The following is a 20000-nucleotide window of genomic DNA, read 5'->3' as shown; positions in this document are numbered from 1 at the left end:
CCTCTCTCTGTCCCCCTCTCTCTCTCTGTCTCTCTCTCACTTTCTATCTATCCTTCTCTCCCTCTCTCTCTCCCTTCCTCCCTCCCTCTCTATCTCTCTCTCTCCCTCCTCCCTCTCTCTCTCTCTCTCTCTCCTAGCCTTCGTTTGCTCTCCCTTGCCAGTCAGATGACTCCTACGTGCCTATGGCCTCCCCACCACCGGTCACCCCTGTGGACATGCCCTCCGACGGCTACATCCCCATGAGTCCTGCATCCTTCCCGAGGACCAATGGGAGAGCAGAGCCACCGCCTTCTCCCGGGGCTGACCTGGAGCCTCCACCAGTCAACCGCGACCTGAAGCCCCGGAGGCGGGGTAATCCCAGATACCACGCCCCTTTTTCTGCTCACATCAGCCATTTGTAGTTTTTGAGATAGATAAACCTGTATTGTGTTCAAAAGTAAAGGACGAGACCTAGGTAGTACCGTTCTTGCTAGTAACGTCATTGTCAGAGTCCTGGTCACTCTTCCACAGTACTAGGGAGTACTAGAGACTTTTGGACAGCCTTGTCTGACGTAACATCCGGCAATGTACTCCACCTAGAGCGCTTTCTAGGCTTTTGGACGTGTTCAAAAAGTAGGAGTCCCACCATGTATTGGTTCTACCTGTGCACTTAACACAGATGATATCTCTAATCAGCTGATCTACCTGGCTGAAGAAGTGTGATAACTAGAATCAGCTGGTTTACTGAATAAATAAGACAAGTAGGTCTTTTACTTTCTGAAACCACATTTTTCCACCTCTAGTCGCACTGATGTACTGCAGACTTCTGTGTACTCTACTCTTCACGATGACTTGATAAAAAAGGTGTGTTAGCTCTGTTTCGGTCGTGAGTACCATCGCAGAAGAAAGCCGCAGCCCTGACAAGCTCGTCATGTATAGCCGGGAGCAGCTGCCGCACGCACCAGCACTTAATTGATATTCTCTCGCTATAGCCATGGCCAGTCACGCAATGATCAGGTCAGCATTATTATCTACCGCGTCTCAGCGCTCTCTCCTCCACCCCCCTGCCGTTCTCCCCCCTGGGCAGTGCAGGAAAGCAGCGGAGGAGAACATCTGCTTCCATCAGCTTTTATCAGACAGAAAACAGCAAAGGCGAATCATTTCAGCTATCCGCTTTTTAAAAAGGAACCATAGAGCAGAGCAGGGGGTGGGTGGGTGGTAATACCAGAAGCTTTCTCAGAAACAGAACCAATCTGGTGGATAAATCAAGTTGTTCTATTTATATTTGTAGTCATATAGCCACACACATACACACACATATATCACCTCAGAGAGGCCCCATGGGGTTATGTTTTTTCAATGACTTCAAGATGTAGTCATTGCTGCAGAATCATTAGGGCATAGTTCCCCTTTTCTAAAAAACACCCAGTCAAGTTTCTGTCCCGGCCTAAACTTGTGATCGGCATGTGACGCCACACCTAATGCTGCTGTGCCATGTTTAAATTCAAACATGAAGCAACTGATCACATGGCCCTCACATGACAAGTGATGACTTTGCAAAACTGATCGGGGACTGCCGTTTCAATTGATTTGACTGGCGATTTCACTGATGCTGTGGTGGTCGTGTTTGTGTCACCTCATACACAGTCCATGCATCTATTTTCAGTCTTGACTCCAATTCAAACAAATTGTTATGGTCAGGAGATAACATGAAATGTTTTTTGTTTTCTTTCTGCAGCGCGGCCGCCACCCCTTGACCTCAGAGGCTTGTCCACCATCCGAGAGAACCCCATGCACCTCCCCCTGGTCAGAACCCATACTGAGCCGAGGTAAGGATCAAAACAGTGTGGTCAGCTTTGTACACCACCGCAGACATTTGGCGTTTTCCCCCACATTCAGCTAAATATGTAGGAACATTCTGATAGGTTTATGATGGTTTTTGGCCATTCACCCACTTCTCCTACACATTACATACTTTATCATTCCAATATGCATCTTGCACACTACATTTGCACTATTACTTTTTGCACTTTACATCCCACTACATGTGTACTTGTCTTAGTATTATGTCTTATTCGTATATTTGTATTTTTGTATATTATGTTGATTTGTGGGGCAGTCGTGGCCTACTGGTTAGGGCTTCAGGCTTGTGACCGGAGGGGTTGCTGGTTTGATCCCTGACCAGTAGGAACGGCTGAAGTGCCCTTGAGCAAGGCACCTAACCCCTCACTGCTCCCCGAACACCTCTGTAGCAGGCAGCTCACTGCTCCGGGTTAGTGTGTGCTTCACCTCACTGTGTGTTCACTGTGTGTGTTTCACTAATTCACGAATTGGGTTAAATACAGAGACCAAATTTCCCTCACGGGATCAAAAGAGTATATATACTTATACTTATGTGCCTATATGTGTATTGTTGTCTCTATTGTACAGTGTGTGTCTATTACTATTTGTCTACTGAATGTATATTACTACATGTCTATTTGTTAAATGTATAGAGAGTTAACACCTACCAAAGTCAAATTCCTTCTATAAATAAGTATACTTGGCCAATAAAACTGATTCTGATGATGTTGTAAGGCTCATCTACCAGATCTTCCATATTGAATTCTCTGTACAGAAGTTGGACTTGCATTCAAATAGTATGTGACAGTGAAGTGGTGTAAAATGAAACCATCTGTGTGTTTTTTTTTTCTTTTTTTTTAAGAACAGCCATTGTTACCCGTGCATCTGCTTCTTGTGTTGCGTAAATCTGTCTCTCTGTTCCTCTGTGGTGCAGTGATGGTTGTCCTCCTCAAACTTGTTTGTTTACGTGTTAATTTTTTGCATTTTTTGTTTTGGTGTGTGTGTGTGTGTGTGTGTGTGTGTGTGTGTGTGTGTGTGTGTTTGTGTCTCACCTCATCTCCAGTGCTATACAACCCTGTGTTACTTCAGACAGAAGATGGAGAGCGGTAACCCCAGTGGATCAAGAGGCCTTCAGTACTCCCACAGTAATAAGACTTCCTCCCTCATTGCATATTTATTGCTTTTGTATCCATGTTAATCATGTGAGTGAACAGAATGCCCAAGAATAGCTTTTTACGCTGCCACTTGAGATGAATTATGTAGAGTTCTGTTGTACAGACTGTTCCTTTTTTTTGTAAAATCTGTTGGAGGAAGGAATTGATTTCAAATTAGCCACAAGGACACAACATAAGGAACTGCAGTTTTCAACCAAAGGCACTGTTATGTTTTTAATCTGGACAATGCGTGTGTGTCTATTTAGCTATTTAAAGTGATACTATTATAAGGACAGATAAGGACAGATAAACACATGTATTTTTCCACTGGCCTTCCAGGATATGCACTATGCAGTTTTGTGTTCCGGGTAGGAACACATGGCAAAAATGAAACCTTTTACAGTGAGATATAGAGTATATACATACATATCCACAGCTTTTATCACCACAAGACACCAGTTAGAATGTTAGCAAGCTTCTAACTGGCAATAAGGTTGTGTGGGTGTTTGCACCCCCTTGGGCCATACACACATACTACCGGTCAAAAGTTTGGTGTCACTTAGAAATTTCCATTCCACTCCATTATAGACAGTGTACAAGCTGAAATCAGTTGCATCATTTTTAATGTGTCAGGTTTTGCATGCCTTTTAGACAGCTAGCTGGCTAGTTTATCTACTAATTGACACCAGACATGTGTGTTTTTACATTACATCATACTTATTTGTTGTATAACCAGGAAGGACTGTATAACTAATAAGCAATTTTGCATCTCTTGTGTAAAGAAAGATTTCAAAGTACAGCGGTAGATTCATGGAACCTCAGTGTCACTGCATCCTATGTTCCTGGTGTCTCATGTGAAACTGTCCATTTGCCTTGTGTCAACAGTGACAGAAAAAGTTTCATCATATCATCGTATAGACCTATTCATTGTATAGCTAACATAGAACAACTTTTACACACTGAATGTTACAACAGCAACCATTTCAAATGTCAAAGTTATGAATAATCAAAGAAGTTTGGCTACCTATTTTAGTAGTTGTTTTACTAGTTGTGATCACTTGGGTGGTGGTGGGGGGTGTACATAGAGGGCTGCTAGTTGTTGATTGTTTTAGCCCCCCCTGGTGGTTGGTGTCATTTGACTGCAGAGGGCACATGAACCTTTGTGTAAAGCAAAAGAGGAACTGCATGTAGGCAGAGTAGAGTGCCTGGTAAATGCAAATAGCCTTGCTTAGCCAGGAGCCCCCTTGGGCCATGTTTCTGCAATCAGTCATTATAATTTGCATGTAGGGCTCCAGGAGTCCAGATCCTCTTTGCCTAAGCAAATTACTTTTCTCAGTTGGTGATCTGGGATTTCCTTCTCTTTTAGTGAGAATCTATAGCTTTTAGAATAACAATCTTGCCCAGGGACAAACATCTCATAGATAATGTCGATAAAGAAATTCGTTTTAAGTTTTTGTTTGTTTGTGCTTAATTGATTTGTAAAAATCAGACAGCTTCACTTCATTTTGGGCCTTCTGGCATAAGACTGACAACCATGCCCTGAACAGCCCTGAGTAATGGCAGTTGCTATCATAAGGCATAAGGAATCGATCATACACACATACCGGTCAAAAGTTTGGTGTCACTTAGAAATTTCCAGCAGTTTTCAGATAACATTATGTGCTTACACAATTGCAAAAGGGTTCTCGGCTGTTGTAGAAAGAAATGGCTGATTTTTAATGCAATATCTACATTGCCCATTATCAGCAGCCATACATCCAACGTTCTAAAGGCACATTCTGTTTACTAATCTGATATCATTTTAAAAGAATAACTGAGAAAACATTGGAGAACCCTTTTGCAATTATGTAAGCACATAATGTAATCTGAAAACTGCTGCCTTGATTAAAAAAACAATGCAACTGATCTCAGCTGGAAATTTCTAAGTGACCCCAAACTTTTGACCAATAGTGTATATACTATATATAGTGTTGTGCTAAGTGAGGTATTATCCTGTGTTTTAGCACCTTTTTCGTTTTTGAACCATTTGTTTTGATGATAACCTTAGAGAGGTACAGGTTATTTATTGTGAGAGTGACTCTCATTATATTCATGGTCGTCAATGTTTGACATTACCATAAATAATGTATACAATGTGGCATATTAAATTCAAGACGTTCCCTGATGGTGAATAAAATAATGGCAGAAAGATGTTTCATTTTTTTTTAACAAGACTTGTGACATTTTTAATGTGTCAAGATTAAGTGCAATGCCTGCAGGGAGAGAGCCTTGTGTTTGTCATTTCTGTGTTATGGGGTTTAATGCCTGAAATCACCTTGTCACTTATATTATGTTTCATACATACAACTACTAGTGATGTGGACAACAACAACAACAACAAATAACAATAATGATGAGGATAACAATAATAATAATAATAATAATAATAACAGCGACAACAATAATAATAATAAGATGATGATGGTGATGATGATGATTAAATGCAAGCATGTGTGTTTATTTTCTCAGGACAGGCAGCTGTTTTTCCCCATAGAGTCGACACTGCAGCAGCCCTGGATGCGGTGTTCCCGCCTGGACTACCTCTCCCTGGACTTCAACTCAGCCTCCCCTTCACCTGTGCTTAAGGTGGGACGACGAGCTGTCAGTAGCAGGTTGATAGAAATCAAAAATAATCTCAATCCTGCACCTCCGTTCGGGGATGGCAGCAGGCTTTCTGTTGTTTTCCTTTTTGTTGTATGCGTTTTAATCCTCTGACATGTGGAAACACCAGCCTCAGCTCATTTCTTGAGTTTTTGCTTGTGTGAATCATAGACGAAATGAGCATGGGGTTTGTGTTTTACCCGTCTGCACATTTTTTGGGTGGGGGGAAACTGCAGCAGCATCTCAGACAATGACTCATCATATTTGAGGCTTGTCAGCTCTGCAGGAGACAGATGTACTGACAGGAATATCAATGTATATCCTTCCGTGGAGCAGTGCAGAGTTCTGAGCCGGCGCTCAACCCTCTGCAGAGCTGGACCCGTTGCTAAACGGTGCTGAGGTTGGTTAGGGCAGGAAGCGTATACAGACACCTTCTAATGAGGAGATACATCACTCAAAGAATCCTCCATAGAAATGCATGGGGTTAGTTCGTAACCCCAATATGGCAGTAGTCTCGAGACCTGTATGCCTCTCCATTCACTTGAATAGGAAAATAGCTGTCCGACAACTGCCCGAATTGCGTTGCAAGGGACTTGCCTAAAAGGACTTCTGCGTACATCTCCTAATCTCTCAAGGGATCACACAGCCAGCGCTCCTGTAGACCCTTCCAACTGCGTAAACAAACATGTGCGTTCCTAGGGCATTTAGGCATTTACCACTGGTGGCACAGAAAACAGGAGGACCTAACATTATATTCTTTCATAGGGCCTAAAATGTCTAGCTCCACCATTGATTTGGATATGTTTGTTTGTCTTTCCAGAAGCCTCTCCTGGCCGATGAACACAGGGTGGACTACGTTCAGGTGGACGAGAAGAAGACTCAGGCCCTCCAGAGCACCAAACTGGAGTGGAAGGATGTTCGCCAGTCTAAGTCCTAAAAAACGACACCTCACAACGACGAAGCAACATAAAGAAAAGCAGTCCAGAGAGCTGTCTCTCCAAAAGCACTGTGTAGCATAGAAAGTCACAAGGACCAAAACCCCTACTCTAAGAGCACAAACCGCCTGGATCAACGACAGAGAGAGCAATAACAAAATTCCTTACTGCCCTGACGTTCACAGTCACTGAAGGGGTTGAAAAACAAGCCCGTTAGCTTGTCGCGGCCAACATTTACAGGAGAGCAGCATTTTTTCTACGCTTCAGCTCAGTCATGTAAAAAAAGAAAGGTCGCCAGCGGGCTCCATTCTCTCTGAGTCTCCTGGACAGGATCAGGCCTATTTGTGCCTCACAACTGGCCTTTGGAGCATGCACTGTGAAGGAGAAGAGAGGACCTGTGTACTGTGAAAGGTACTCTGACACGCCAAATGAAGACGCACAAATATCACAGCCTCTTCTCGGCTGCGCTGCAGCCTACTTCATTTCAACTACTGATTGTAATGGCTTGTAAATATGAAGGAGTTGACTAACTAGCATTACATTTTTTGCCATTATTCTGCCTTCATTACAAGAATATGCTCAATAGCACTGTAGCTTTCATTAGCAACAATGACTTAAATAATATATTATTATTAACTCACTGCTGGGTCCAGAAGGTGATTTGTACATTTATATTGTATGTATTTTGCATCTGTGTGTGTGTGTGTATGTGCGTGCATTTTGTGTGTGTGTGTGTGTGTGTGTGTGAGAGAGAGAGAGCGAGATATAGATGGCCCATACTCTTGTCTATATGTGTCTAAATGGCTGCACTTGTATAGAATCTCCTAACAGAATGTGTGTATTGAGAATAAGAGACCTAAACGGCCTGTGTTGTCTGTGGTACTGCTCACATAAGCCTTTATCCCTAACTATCACGTTCCTCATCATTTCAGTCATGCAAGCAAGCACCTTTTTGAAGTAGCAATATTGCCTTGAGATAATGTGTTTGAGATTAATTTATTTCAATTTATTTCAAGATACTTTTTTTCCAAGAGGGGTGAAGTGAATAAATAGAAATGTCCTGTCCTTTTTGTCTTTTTGTTTTTCGTTAAGCTGCTGATTGTTCTTTTGTTTGTACACTGTCATGTATGCAATTATGCATAATCGAGACTATTTCCATGTCAAAATAAATCACTTTTTTAAATAAATGCTCTGGATTGCTAACCTTTGCTTTGTTTTTACTTTAAAAGCCATATTTTGTAAGACCAAAGGTTTTTATGTCATTCTATTTTATATTGAAAATAACAGTTGAATCGCTATATTTTAATGCATATATTCTCATGTGAACAAGCACAGTAGAAGTCAGCCATATCAGATGCAGTAGAAGTTGCTATTAGGTGGGACGTTAGCTTAATTTGGTATGGGAATGGACATGAGATGGGACATTAAGTATGAAAAGATGATGTAATTGGCCATAACTATAATACACATACATTCATACATTAATTACATTTTGGAATAAAATCAAAGTGATACTTAATTTTTAGTAGATTTAATGGGGCTTCAATGGTCTTTATTGGTAATGGTTTGGAATCATACCAAATTACATATATATAACATTTTCAGTAGAAATCAAAAGGCTACAAATGGGGCCATTCCTATGTCCCCCAGCTCCACGTATAAAGCACATAATGGGATACATAATGTTCCAATAAAAGAAACTGGGTAATATTTATGAAACTTGAAATGGGTAAAATTTTACACAATCACATAGAAGGGTTTATGTGTGTTAACAGAAAATGTAACTGGGGAATATAGGAGCCTAGGACCATATATATGCACCACTACACTCTTAAAATGAATGTATTGTCCCTATCTGGAAGTTGTGTTATTTTCAACACAAGTTGTGTTTTTTTCAACACATATTGTGTAACAAATAAATTGTTGCTATCTGGACAAAGAGATGTGTTAAAAACAACACAAGTTGTGTTGTTTCCAACACATTCATTTTCAGAGTGTACAAATATGGAAAGTAAACTGCCCTAGAACACACAAACATGTTGTATTTGAAGTGGACACGGACACCAAATTATTTCTCAGGTGGGATGAATTCAGCTATAAAAAAGGTTTCCAATTATAAAGTGTTAAACAGGTTATTAAAAATAATACAGACCTAATATATTCCTTGAGGAATTCATCATGCAATCAATGGACAAAAGCAAAAATATCCATGGAGTCAAACCAGGTGGTGTCCATAGCGAGATTTATTATGAAATAATGAAACATCCGGATGTCAATCAAATCACCAAGTCAAAAAACATTTAACTGATATTTCTTTTCAAAACATGACAGTACACTTTTGCTTCATTTGGCACATGGCACATTTCATTTACTCTGTGATATCTCTCTGAACCATGGTCATATTCCTCAAAGCATATAGGCTATCTGATTTTTGGAAGCTGAAACCACCCACACTTTCTTTAGTTCATCACATGAATGTCAAAATAGCTAAATTAAATCACACCATAACAGAAGATATAATCTAACCTCAAAAGACATTGTGTTTTTAAATAATTGAACTAAATACTAACGTTCAAAAGTTATCCGTTACAATATGATTAGGTGACATCTCGCTTATAACTGGTGTGAATCCCCAACATGTTGTGCTAATTCAGATTAGCATGATTTTATTAGCAAAACTGCAATGCTGTCAAGAAAATAATACCTAATGATACTGACCTGGGAGAATTAACAGGAAACTTCAAATAATGAGGCAAAGAAAGAAGCAGCCTTTGTCCAGTCATCATATTTAGAACCGTATACTGACCAAAGAGTCTGCCAGGTTTGTAGAACCCCATATGTCCACAGCAAGCCCTGCAGTGCCGACAGCAGCAACCAAACCAGCCAGATCCATGCCTCGGGAGGACTAAATCCATCCCAGAATTCCCTGCTTTCTGGGTAGTTATTGTGATGACAATAGACAAAAAAAATGAATGTGCATTTAAGGGGTATTAAAGATGACACGGCATTCTTTTTTTCCACCATGTTTGTAGTGTCCATTTCATTGCAGATGGTAGAACTCAAAGTGGTCACAGAAACATTAACAGAGAACAGTCTATTCAAAGTCTGCAAATACCATACTAATCCATAATAACATAATGTTCAGAGCAATGATACGCTTGGATAACTGCTTCAAAATTACATAGGCCTACATAAACCAAAACATAAAATAGCCTACTCTTTTTATGATATGACTACCCTGTCAACAGCATTCTGTTTAGCTGTGATACAATGTCAGTGACTTGTACTGTTCTTTTTTTATGTCTTTGACCCGTAAGAATATAATTTCACAAAGAATACCTGCAATGAACATTTCATGCAGAGAGATAACAGAAGAGTCAGCAGACTTCAATTAAAGATAACCCACAGTAAATAATAGCGGGATTGATTGATCAGGATTTGTAGAGCATTTTACAGACATAATGTTTGAAGAGAAAAAGAGCAGTGGAGAGACAGAGATGGGTAAAAAATGCCCAGTTAAGTCACAGTGCACTGTAGGACACATCCAGACTGATTGGCACACATGTCAGATTAATGGTTAGGGCTTCTCCAGGTTTTAAACGGTGAACCTTTTTTTTTCATTTCCACTGTTCTTGTGAGGAAAACAGAATAATATGCATCCTTTAGTTTGGTGAAATCCTTCAGAGATAAAAAAGGATTTTGGTTTCTTGCAGACAGCCTGCACATGGTAGGAGTAGTTCCATTTGCAGCATCCATACTGTGCCACTGGTCTTGCTTGCCTTAATGCTGAGAGTGTACTTTTAAGCCATGACAGTTTTTTTTTGTTCACTATTTGATCAGGAACCGTAAAATCTTGTGCTGTCCTGATGATGCAATATGAGTCGAGTTCATATCATAACATCGGTAAAGTGCCAGCTTTGTGTTGGTGCTGCCTCTAATATGACGTTGGCATGGTCATGTGTTTGTGATGTTGTAAAAGCTCAAATTAATGATATGTGTGTGGTTGTAGATTATATGAGAATAATCATCTAGTGCTATCCACGTTGGTGTGGTTTTGATTTGTCTTGTCTTGTCTTGTCTTGTCTTGTCTTGTCTTGTTTTGTTTTTTTTTGTTTTTTTGTTGTGTTCTGTTTTGTTTTGGGGTTTTTTGTCGTGGCGTAGCACCTGAAGTGTGCCTACAACAGTGGCATTTTGGTGTGCGTTGTGTGTGTGGTGTGTGTGTGTGTGGTGTGTGGTGTGTGTGTGGTGTGTGCGTTGTGTGTGTGGTGTGTGTGTGGTGTGTGTGTGGTGTGTGTGCGTTGTGTGTGTGTTGTGTGTGTGGTGTGGTGCCTGGTGTGTTGATAAAAGTGAGAAGTCTGCATACGGTGGGAATGGGCATGACTACAGCAGCCCGCTGGAACCACTCTCCCTCGGTCCAAACAGCTGCCATTGTTTGGGTCCTTCCCTCACAACTTAGCCTGGGTGTTCTCTTTTCAAAAAAAGTTCAAGAATAAATTAGATGAAGAATAGTGCTTTTTTTCTTGGAGCAGAAGAAGAAGAAGAAGAAAAAAAAACAAACAAACAAACAGCGGTCCTTATTTTTGTGGTTGTCCGCTACTCCCTGGTTAAAGAGCGGGAGTTTTATTTCTTAAAGGGGGCGAGCCGGCTGAGGTTCTGCCAGAACGGCGACGTGCTCCTCTTGGGCTCCCCGTACTCGTAGCCGTCAGCCTGGCACTGCCCGTCGGGCAGCAGGTACGGGCTCAGGTTCATGGGGTCAATAGGAGGAGGGTACACCGGGGGCCCTGAGCCTGAGCGACCTGCACCTGAGGCAGCCGGGGGCAGAGACACAATTCGCATTAGCACAGCACAGCACAGCACAGCACAGAGACATCGGTTAAAGGAGAATTCCGGCGATTTTTCACATAGATTTCAGTTTCTCGAGGTCACCGAGTACTGTCGGTGCGAAAAAAAAACAATCGGTTCTATCTAGCTCCAGTTGCTGCAGCCAACAGTTAAAGCGAGGCAGCTACATGTTCATGCCCCCGGAGTGTAGCCGTGTAGCTGCCTGTCAGCTCTAGCTGTTGGCTGCAGCAATTCGAGCTAGGTAGATCCGATTGTTTTCAGGGGGGGTTCGTACCGACAATACTCGATAATCTCGAGAAACAGAGATCTATGTGAAAAATCACCGGAATTCTCCTTGAAGGTTAAGCAGCAAATGAGAACCATGACAACATTGTATGAAACATAAATAGGAAAGGGGGGCAATTAAGCAGAGCCACAGAGAGGAAAGACAGAGTGGGGCAATTAAGCAGAGCCACAGAGAGGAAAGACAGAGTGGGGCAATAAAAAGGAGAAAATAATAGCACATTTTTTTTTTTTTCAAACAATCATCATTGCAATATGAGAAATGTGAAATACAACAAAGTGAATACTAAATATGATGGCAATGTTAATCAGCTTCAAACCATCTTGGAATGATTTAGTTTATATAATTAAGTCAAGAAAAAGGCCACCATAAGAGTGCATTGTGATCGTAATGTGTCCTACATCTTTTAAAAGATAAGGTACATTTTCTGTATTGTAATTTATTTTGACCAGGAGCAACTGATATGCTATATTACTGTCTGATCTTCTATTTGTTATCTGTGTGTTGTAGCATCTGAGCTGCTGTCTATAATATTTATAAATAAAAAAATACATCACAAAAAATGAAGATTTACTGACTGAAACCCCCATGGAGGATGTGCTATCTCTTGGATAAGTCCTACCTTTCTGTTTGGTCACTCGACGAACGGTCATAGCTGCCTGTCTCTTCTGATACTCTGAAATCTCGAACCCTGAAACAAGACATGACATGAATCCATTTACAATGTATCGGAACTCCCCATATTACCACCGGTCCTGTATTTGCGCCATCTTGCGTTTTCTATACAAACCAAGATGGTGGATTCCTAAAGAAACGCAAGCACCCACACCATAGGTGTATCTAAATTAGCTATGTACCAAAAATGACATTTTACCGTGACTCGAAGAGCTGTAAACAGTGTTGTAAGGCTGCGTGTACAAATCCGCTTCGAGCTCCTGTGGAATTTTAATTTTGTGACGAGACTTTTCGGTCTAACCGTTCATGTGCCATTGAAATGGCGTAAATAGGCGACCTATCAGGCCAGCACTAACCTTCAAGCGTGGTAAACAAAATCGGATATTTCAGGCAGTAAAAGCCCCGGTGAGAACCAAACCAGATTTGGTTCAAATCTACACACCTATGGCTACTGAAACATGTAAGGTTAATTTATCAAATGTTATTTGTAAGTATTAAAAAACATCATTGTTTTAGAATTTTCGAACGAAAGTGGTGGTAATTGGAGGCGTTACGATAGATCGCAAAAAAACATTATTACATAGTAATAATACATTGAGTATAATTATATGGCATAAAACAGTAATAAAAAAAAATCACTTTGTAACTCAAACACACACACACACAAGGTCTAGAGGCCTAAAACACAAACACACATAAGGCCACAAATAACTCAACACACACACACACACACACACACACACACACACACACACACACACACACACACACACACACACGCACGCACGCACACACACACACACACACACACAGACACACACATAAGGCCTTATTCTATAGACAGAAAGAGAGAGAGAAAGAGATTCATTCATATAGATATAGATATATCTCTCGCTCTAGACTCATACCAATCTTTTCATCCTCCTGCACCATCTTGCGTTCCTCGTGGAAGGCCCGTAGCCAGCGAATCTTCTCCTCCAGCTTTTTGGCGATGAAGAGGTGGATGTCCTCGCACTCCCTGTGGCGCAGCTTGAAGGCGCTCTTCACACTCACGTTAAAGTCATCGTCACGGCCGTCAAGGGCATCCACCACCTCATAGTGGTCAATGTCTATGCGCCCCTTGTAGTACAAAACGTCTCTTCGAATGAGATCCTGCGAGAGAGAGAGAGAGAGAGAGAGGGAGCGAGAGAGAGAGAAGCTGATTTCAGGAAGAGAGAAGTTGATCTCAGGTGACACTTGGAAACTTGGGCTTTTAGTGTGTGACCACGTTAGTCATTCTGCCTTTTCAATAGCCTACTACTGTGTCCTTATATTCTTTTGTCTCTCACACACACACACACACACACACACACACACTCGAGGGTAACTATCAAAAAATCTATCTATCAAAGTGTCTGAGGTGAGAGGACACGGCGTGGGTGCTTTTGATTGGAAACATGAAAAGGATTACAAGGATTACAAGATGGAGATGGTGCTCAAACCTAGCCCAGCCCTGATGGCAGCACTAATGCAGGCTGTCAAGAGCAGGGCAGTATCCAGGTCAGCTGAGACTGTAGCGTAGCATGTGTAAGCCCAATTCTGACTAATCTATTTTGGAGAGATATTCTGGGCATAATTTCTGCTGCCCCCGTTTTTACCCCCCACACCTAACCCCCCAACCCCCCACCCATCCCGACTACCCCACACCTAACCCCCCCACCCCCCACCCGTCCCGACTACCCCACACCCCCACCCCCACCCGTCCCGACTACCCCACACCTAACCCCCACACCTAACCCCCACCCATCCCAACTACCCCCACCTCTTCTCTGCCCCACCTTTTTGCACAGCACCAGCTGATGGTCGAACAGGAAGAAGACTCGGGTCTGACTCCTCCCGTACGGCTGGTAGATCCAGGACAACTCCCCAGTGTAGACCAGCTCCGAGCTGCGATCTAAAATATCCTCGCCCTGCACACACACACACACACACACACACACACACACACACACACACACAGCCCAACACAGACACACACAGAGAAGACCAAGAGAAAGAGAACAACATGAAATATAGGGACAGGCATCCTAAAAGCACGTACAAATACACACATAAACACACACATGCACACACATACACACACACACGCATGCACACCATACAAATAAGCTTACACATACAAATATCATGTTTAATCAAACAATCGGCCTGCCCTACATAAAGAACAGACACACACAGACACACAGACACACATACACACGCATGCACACCATACAAATAAGCTTACACAAATATCATGTTTAATCAAACAATCGGCCTGGCCTACATAAAGAACAGACACACACAGACACACACACACACACACAGACACACACACACACACACACACACGCACACACACACACACACACACACACACACACACACACACACACACGGCTTGACATGCTGCCATGGTGACTGACTATCTACCAAGTCCCTCCCCTCTCTACATTAGCTAGTGATGCGTTTCTCTTTTCTGTCCATGTGACTCGGTGAGCGGGGACCGCTTGCGGGGAGAGAGTGACGCACATTACAGGTCACTTGGCAGTGATGCGACCCGGCACTGATGACGGTGACCACGAAACACCATGACCCGAGAAAACCGCCCCCAGGAGCCGGCCCTGCGGTAGAGCCCACGCCATTCCAAACCCAGTGTCCCAGAGTGACGCGATATGACAGGCCTGGCTGCCCCTGCGCCTCGGTTCCGCTGCATACAGGTTGATGCTCTGCCATCGACGCAAGTTTGCTAACCCAGTGTTTGGGAAGTTAGGGCGAGGAGGAGGAGCGCTTGTCACTTAATCCACCCCAGGCAAACTTGTAGTGTCTCACCATGTTTGCAAAGATTACAGAGACTGGAGGACGATGAAGGCCTAACAGAAGCCGCTACACCTTTGCATGCTGAGCCTCTAGGTTTGAAAGACAATGCAGCATGATTGGTGGGTCTTACCTCCCAGTCCAGTACCGAGGCCTGCCATTGGGCGATTTTGTCGATGTTCTCCAGGCGACGCTTCCGCTCGTTAATCTGCTGAGTGACGTTCCTCATCACAGCGAGTGCTGCCGCTACATACCGGTAATCACTGGGAGAGTCACACACACCACACACATCACAGAATTAAATCAATAAACAAATGGCCTCTAGCTCCTGTCAGTCTCTTATAAATTATGTCTATTTCACATACATTTAATTTATCCAACTAGCTTATGTTAGTTAACCTGCTTCTTTTGGTTGGCAGCTATGTGCATCTCGGAACTCGACTTGAGAAAGATGTTTCAGGAGTGCCAAATGAGAAAACACAACAGCAGCACCTCTGTATGTTACACTGTTTTAAACGGTCATCCATTTGAGCATTCAGTGAAGTTTCAAATTCAGTCGACCAAATTACCATAAGACAAAGGTCAACATGTAATTTAGTCATTGAAGCCAAGTAATTAGAGCAGATCATCACAGGCCGTACAAAAGGTTTTTCCATAGAACCTATAATTAATTCCCATGAAACAACATACATATTTATAACAGTACATGTAAAACATAATGAGTAAACACCATACCTAAGTAGAAAATGAAGTGAGTTGTCTGTGCAGTGTAGCTAATAAATCAAATTTGAGCTTCGATACCTGGCCTGCCTTACCTGTGATCCTGGACAGTGTATTTGAGCAGCTCGGCCAGCTGCAGCGGATATTTACAGATCTTCTGCACTGGGCACAGCAGGAAGCCATCGATGGCAACGTCCATCATCTGCTGCTCCAGCCGACAGGCTTCGAAGAAGTGCTGGAAACGTGCGTCCCGCATCAGCCGAGCCAGCTCCATGCAGGCGTCCACGTGGTTGTTGCAGTACTCCGAGTAAATCCAAAACCCATCTTGCTGTAAGCACGAGCACACAGAATCAAACATATAAAACATTTATAACAGGTGAAATGTAAGCCATATATTCACAAACGGAACCTTGAAATAGTTTCACTCTTTCACTTCGCTTTCTTTGCCCTTCTAGGGGTTCGGAACTTAGAGTTACTACCTGCTGTATCTACGGCCCCTACTGATAAGACAAACGGCTCTCAAAGTGTCATTTTTAGTTAACGTTTTCCAAACTTTAAGTCTTTACAAAGCAGCAACAGGAAAATGGTGGAAATGAATTTTCTCAAAGCTGTATAACAGTTTTTGCAGTTGCCTGGGTTTTGCATACGATGCAGACGTATTGCATTGTGAAAGCTCGCCCCCCTGGGTGTCTAGTCTGGATGACAATTGAGTTAGTCTCCTTTTTGCCAGACAATTTGCTGACAGAACTATTTGTCTGATGTTATTTTAAGGCAGTGTTTCTCAAAGTGTGGTCCGGGGACCACTGGTGGTCCGCAAGCTACCCCAAGTGGTCCGCGAGCATACTGTATGTGGTAAAATATAATATAGATGAGTTGTTTGCAATATTGAAACAACCTGTATCTAAATCCAAACAGTTCTGTAACACTGCCTATGTACGCCAGTTTAAATCATATAAATCCTCTGACACAATAAGCAACTTGCAAAGACAATAAGCAAGGTGGTTCACTGAGTAGGCCTATTGTGTAAATATACTGTTGAAGTAGGTCTACTCTTTTTTTTTTTTTTAGCTAAGTGGTCCGTCAGTTTTTTTTTTTATGGTTAAGTGGTCCTTGGTCAGAAAAAGTTTGAGAAACATTGTTTTAAGGTGATAATGTTTTTTTGTAAATGGCAGCAAGTGAGATATATACTTTTGCCAAATACACTCTTATTCCAATTGCTTACATGGAGGGAAAACTGCAAATATATGGAAGTTATGTCCTTGTGGTTATTACCTTTAAACAACTGGGTTGTTGAGTGGGTTTACCATTTAAACAACTGCCTTCTGAATGTCAATTAGCTTTAGATACTTGCACACCTAGTAGTTCCAGTTTTTTGGCCGTATTACACTCCTCTGTGGCCCAATTACGACCTCAAACAGACTGCACTAACTTCTGCCATGTCCTCCATAACCTAACCTTACTTCCTTTACTTTTTTTTACTGGTACTGGTACTTACTTTACCTAACTCATACCAAGTTTACATTTAAGTTTAAAGTGGCTCACATGTTCTAGAAAGCATGGTCCGATTTCACTGAGATGGGGCTCATCTGTGTTGAACTGCTTCTCCAGGTCTCTGACGAAACCCAGCTGGAATCTGTAGATGTCCTCCACGTTCCCAAAAATCATTTTGAGCTGGTCCTCGTTAAACATGTCCCTTCGCTTTTTGCAGTGTCTCAGGTAACCCTGTGGAGGAGAGAATTGAATTTGTACAGTTTTGTTTAGCTTTGAATAGTTTTAGATTCAGTAAAAAGAGGTGTTTTTTTTTTTTACAATAATACAAGACCATTCAAGAGCGACTGACACCCCGCTATCACAATGAGCTCCACAAACACATACACAGACACACACCATTTTGGACCGCAGTTTTTCCTCATTTGAGTAAATCATATAAATGAAGTGACTGCCACCTTGTCAGAGCCTGGCCACATTTTCCAAAACATTTTGAAAAATGCATAACTGCATAAAAAAAAGCCCTTGCAAAAAATGTTGCTTTGTCAGTGAAGCCATTTTCAGTTTATGTACACTTTTTAAATGAATTATTATTGTACCATGACATAATACATTTAAGAAAACTCGCTACAGTGCCGCTTCCTCTGACATAAATAGTTTTGTTGTCTCTATCAAGAACAGAACTGCAGTAGAAACTGCCTGCACTAAACAGCAGAATATCTGTTACGTAATCCTCCTCTATACTTCTCCCTCTCACCCTCTCTCTCTCCCTCTCTCGACCTCTCTCTCTCTCTCCCCCTCTCTCCCTCTCCCCCTGTCTCTCACCCTCTCCCTCTCTCTCTCACCCTCTTTCTCTTTCTTTCTCAGCTTACTCATCACTACAATAAAACTCTCATCCATTCACGGGGGACGCTGTGAGAAATTCAGTGAGAGGGGGAAGGTAAGGACAGAGTCAGGCTACTGGAGGAGAGGAGAGTGGCTGAGCTGCACTAATTGCTCCTTACAGACCCTGGTGAGTCGTACGCCTGTTACACAGTTTTGTATGAATATGCGTCACTCTTCACTTCGGCCTGATTGCATAATACAGCTGTGGACTGAGTATGTGTATGTGTGTGTGTGTGTGTGTGTGTGTGTGTGTGTGTGTGTGTGTGTGTGTGTGTGTGTGTTTGTATGAGTTTGTGTGTGTATATATATGATGCATTTGTGTGTATGTGTGTGTGTGTGTGTGTGTGTGTGTGTGTGTGTGTGTGTGTGTGTGTGTGTGTGTGTGTGTGTGTGTGTGTGTGTGTGTGTGTGTGTGTGTGTGTGTGTGTGTGTGTGTGTGTGCTGTGCAAGGGTAGTCACCCTGCAGTGCTGTGCTGAATGAAGGCTTTCTAAAAGCTTTTCCGTGTATTCACGAGGATGCGCCACACTGGACACTGCCAGGCCAAGTGGAAAGGCATCTACAGACAGAGAGGTTTTCTAAACATGCCCCACTCACTCAAGTCCAACTTCTAGCACTTCTATTATATCACAGAGAAATCACACAAGGTCCCTCTGCAGAGCCTCTCGCTGTGAGGTGAATGTCAACTTGTGGATGGGGCACGTCAGCATGGTCATAGATGATCCCCATATATACACTATATACATCCATCTATACACCTATAATACACGTAATCCTATTTGTATATGTATTTCATTGATATGAAATGACAAGTGTTCATTCGGCATACTTAAAATACCATTTCAGTACAAAACACTATTATGTATAATACATTTATAACTAATTAATAATATAACATAAATGTCTGCATGTGTATGTATTTTATATGTATATAGTGTATGACTGTGAAAGGTGTAGGTGTTAGATGGGGGTGGTAGCTATCATGCAGTAGCCAGAAAAGTTGTGGGTTCATTTCCCGACTGCCACTGCCTTGAGCAAGGCACTTAACCCCAAGTTGCTCTGGGGATAATGGACCTTGTAATAATTGACATATCGGAATGTCACCTATTACCAACCATCCCGTATTTCCAACCTCTTATGTGTATGTGTCACTTAATATTCATTTCTATACAAACCAAGACGGCGGATTCCTAAAGAAACGCAAGCACCCACACCATAGGTGTATCTAAATTAGCTATGTACCAAAAATGTAATTTTACCGTAACTCGAAGAGCTGTAAACAGTGTTGTAAGGCTGTGTGTACAAATCCGCTTGGAGCTCCAGTTGAATTTTGATTTGCGGCGAGAATTCTCGGTCTAACCGTTGATGTGCCGTGAGCAAGGTTGGAAATAGGCACCCACCAGCCCAGCACCAAACTCCGAGCGTGGTAAACAAAGTCCCCAGTAAAAGCCCCGGTAAGAACCAAACCAGATTTTGTTCAAATCTACATGTAAGGTTCATTTATCAAATGTTATTTTGAAGTATTAAAAAACATTGTTGTTTTAGAATTTTTGAACGAAAGTGTTGGTAACTAGATGTACCGCAGAGCGGTACAAAATATGACCGCCGCCCAGTCCAGCACATTTTTTCCACAAAAATAAATCACGCTGAAAGGCCTATATGATTCTAACTGACTCACTAAATTGCATGATCCACACTCAATTCTCACTGGTATCTGCTAGACA

General features: G+C 42.2%; 2 protein-coding genes across 8 annotated transcripts in view; one reads left to right on the top strand and one right to left on the bottom strand.

Moving 5' to 3' along the window:
* gab3 (GRB2 associated binding protein 3) overlaps positions 1-7738 on the top strand; it is a 23044-nt gene extending 15306 nt beyond the window's left edge. For all 3 annotated transcript variants that reach the window (XM_048270533.1, XM_048270526.1, XM_048270543.1), the window contains exons 7-11: positions 138-351; positions 1718-1808; positions 2885-2966; positions 5484-5600; positions 6436-7738. In XM_048270533.1, the coding sequence (XP_048126490.1) occupies positions 138-351; positions 1718-1808; positions 2885-2966; positions 5484-5600; positions 6436-6552 (621 nt within the window). In that variant the 3' untranslated portion in view covers positions 6553-7738. The remainder of the gene's footprint in view (positions 1-137; positions 352-1717; positions 1809-2884; positions 2967-5483; positions 5601-6435) is intronic.
* Positions 7739-8775: 1037 nt separating this feature from the next.
* arhgef9a (Cdc42 guanine nucleotide exchange factor (GEF) 9a) overlaps positions 8776-20000 on the bottom strand; it is a 27333-nt gene continuing 16108 nt past the window's right edge. For all 5 annotated transcript variants that reach the window (XM_048270487.1, XM_048270513.1, XM_048270479.1 and 2 more), the window contains 7 exons: positions 17448-17627; positions 16001-16233; positions 15319-15448; positions 14168-14299; positions 13259-13502; positions 12298-12366; positions 8776-11352 (listed from right to left, as the gene is read on the bottom strand). In XM_048270487.1, coding sequence (XP_048126444.1) covers positions 11171-11352; positions 12298-12366; positions 13259-13502; positions 14168-14299; positions 15319-15448; positions 16001-16233; positions 17448-17627 — 1170 coding nt within the window. In that variant the 3' untranslated portion in view covers positions 8776-11170. The remainder of the gene's footprint in view (positions 11353-12297; positions 12367-13258; positions 13503-14167; positions 14300-15318; positions 15449-16000; positions 16234-17447; positions 17628-20000) is intronic.

Source organism: Alosa alosa, chromosome 2 (assembly GCF_017589495.1).
Source record: "Alosa alosa isolate M-15738 ecotype Scorff River chromosome 2, AALO_Geno_1.1, whole genome shotgun sequence".
NCBI classification, from domain to species: domain Eukaryota; kingdom Metazoa; phylum Chordata; class Actinopteri; order Clupeiformes; family Clupeidae; genus Alosa; species Alosa alosa.
The sequence above is the reverse complement of the archived record's forward strand: the minus strand, read 5'-3'. Positions and strand labels throughout refer to the sequence as shown.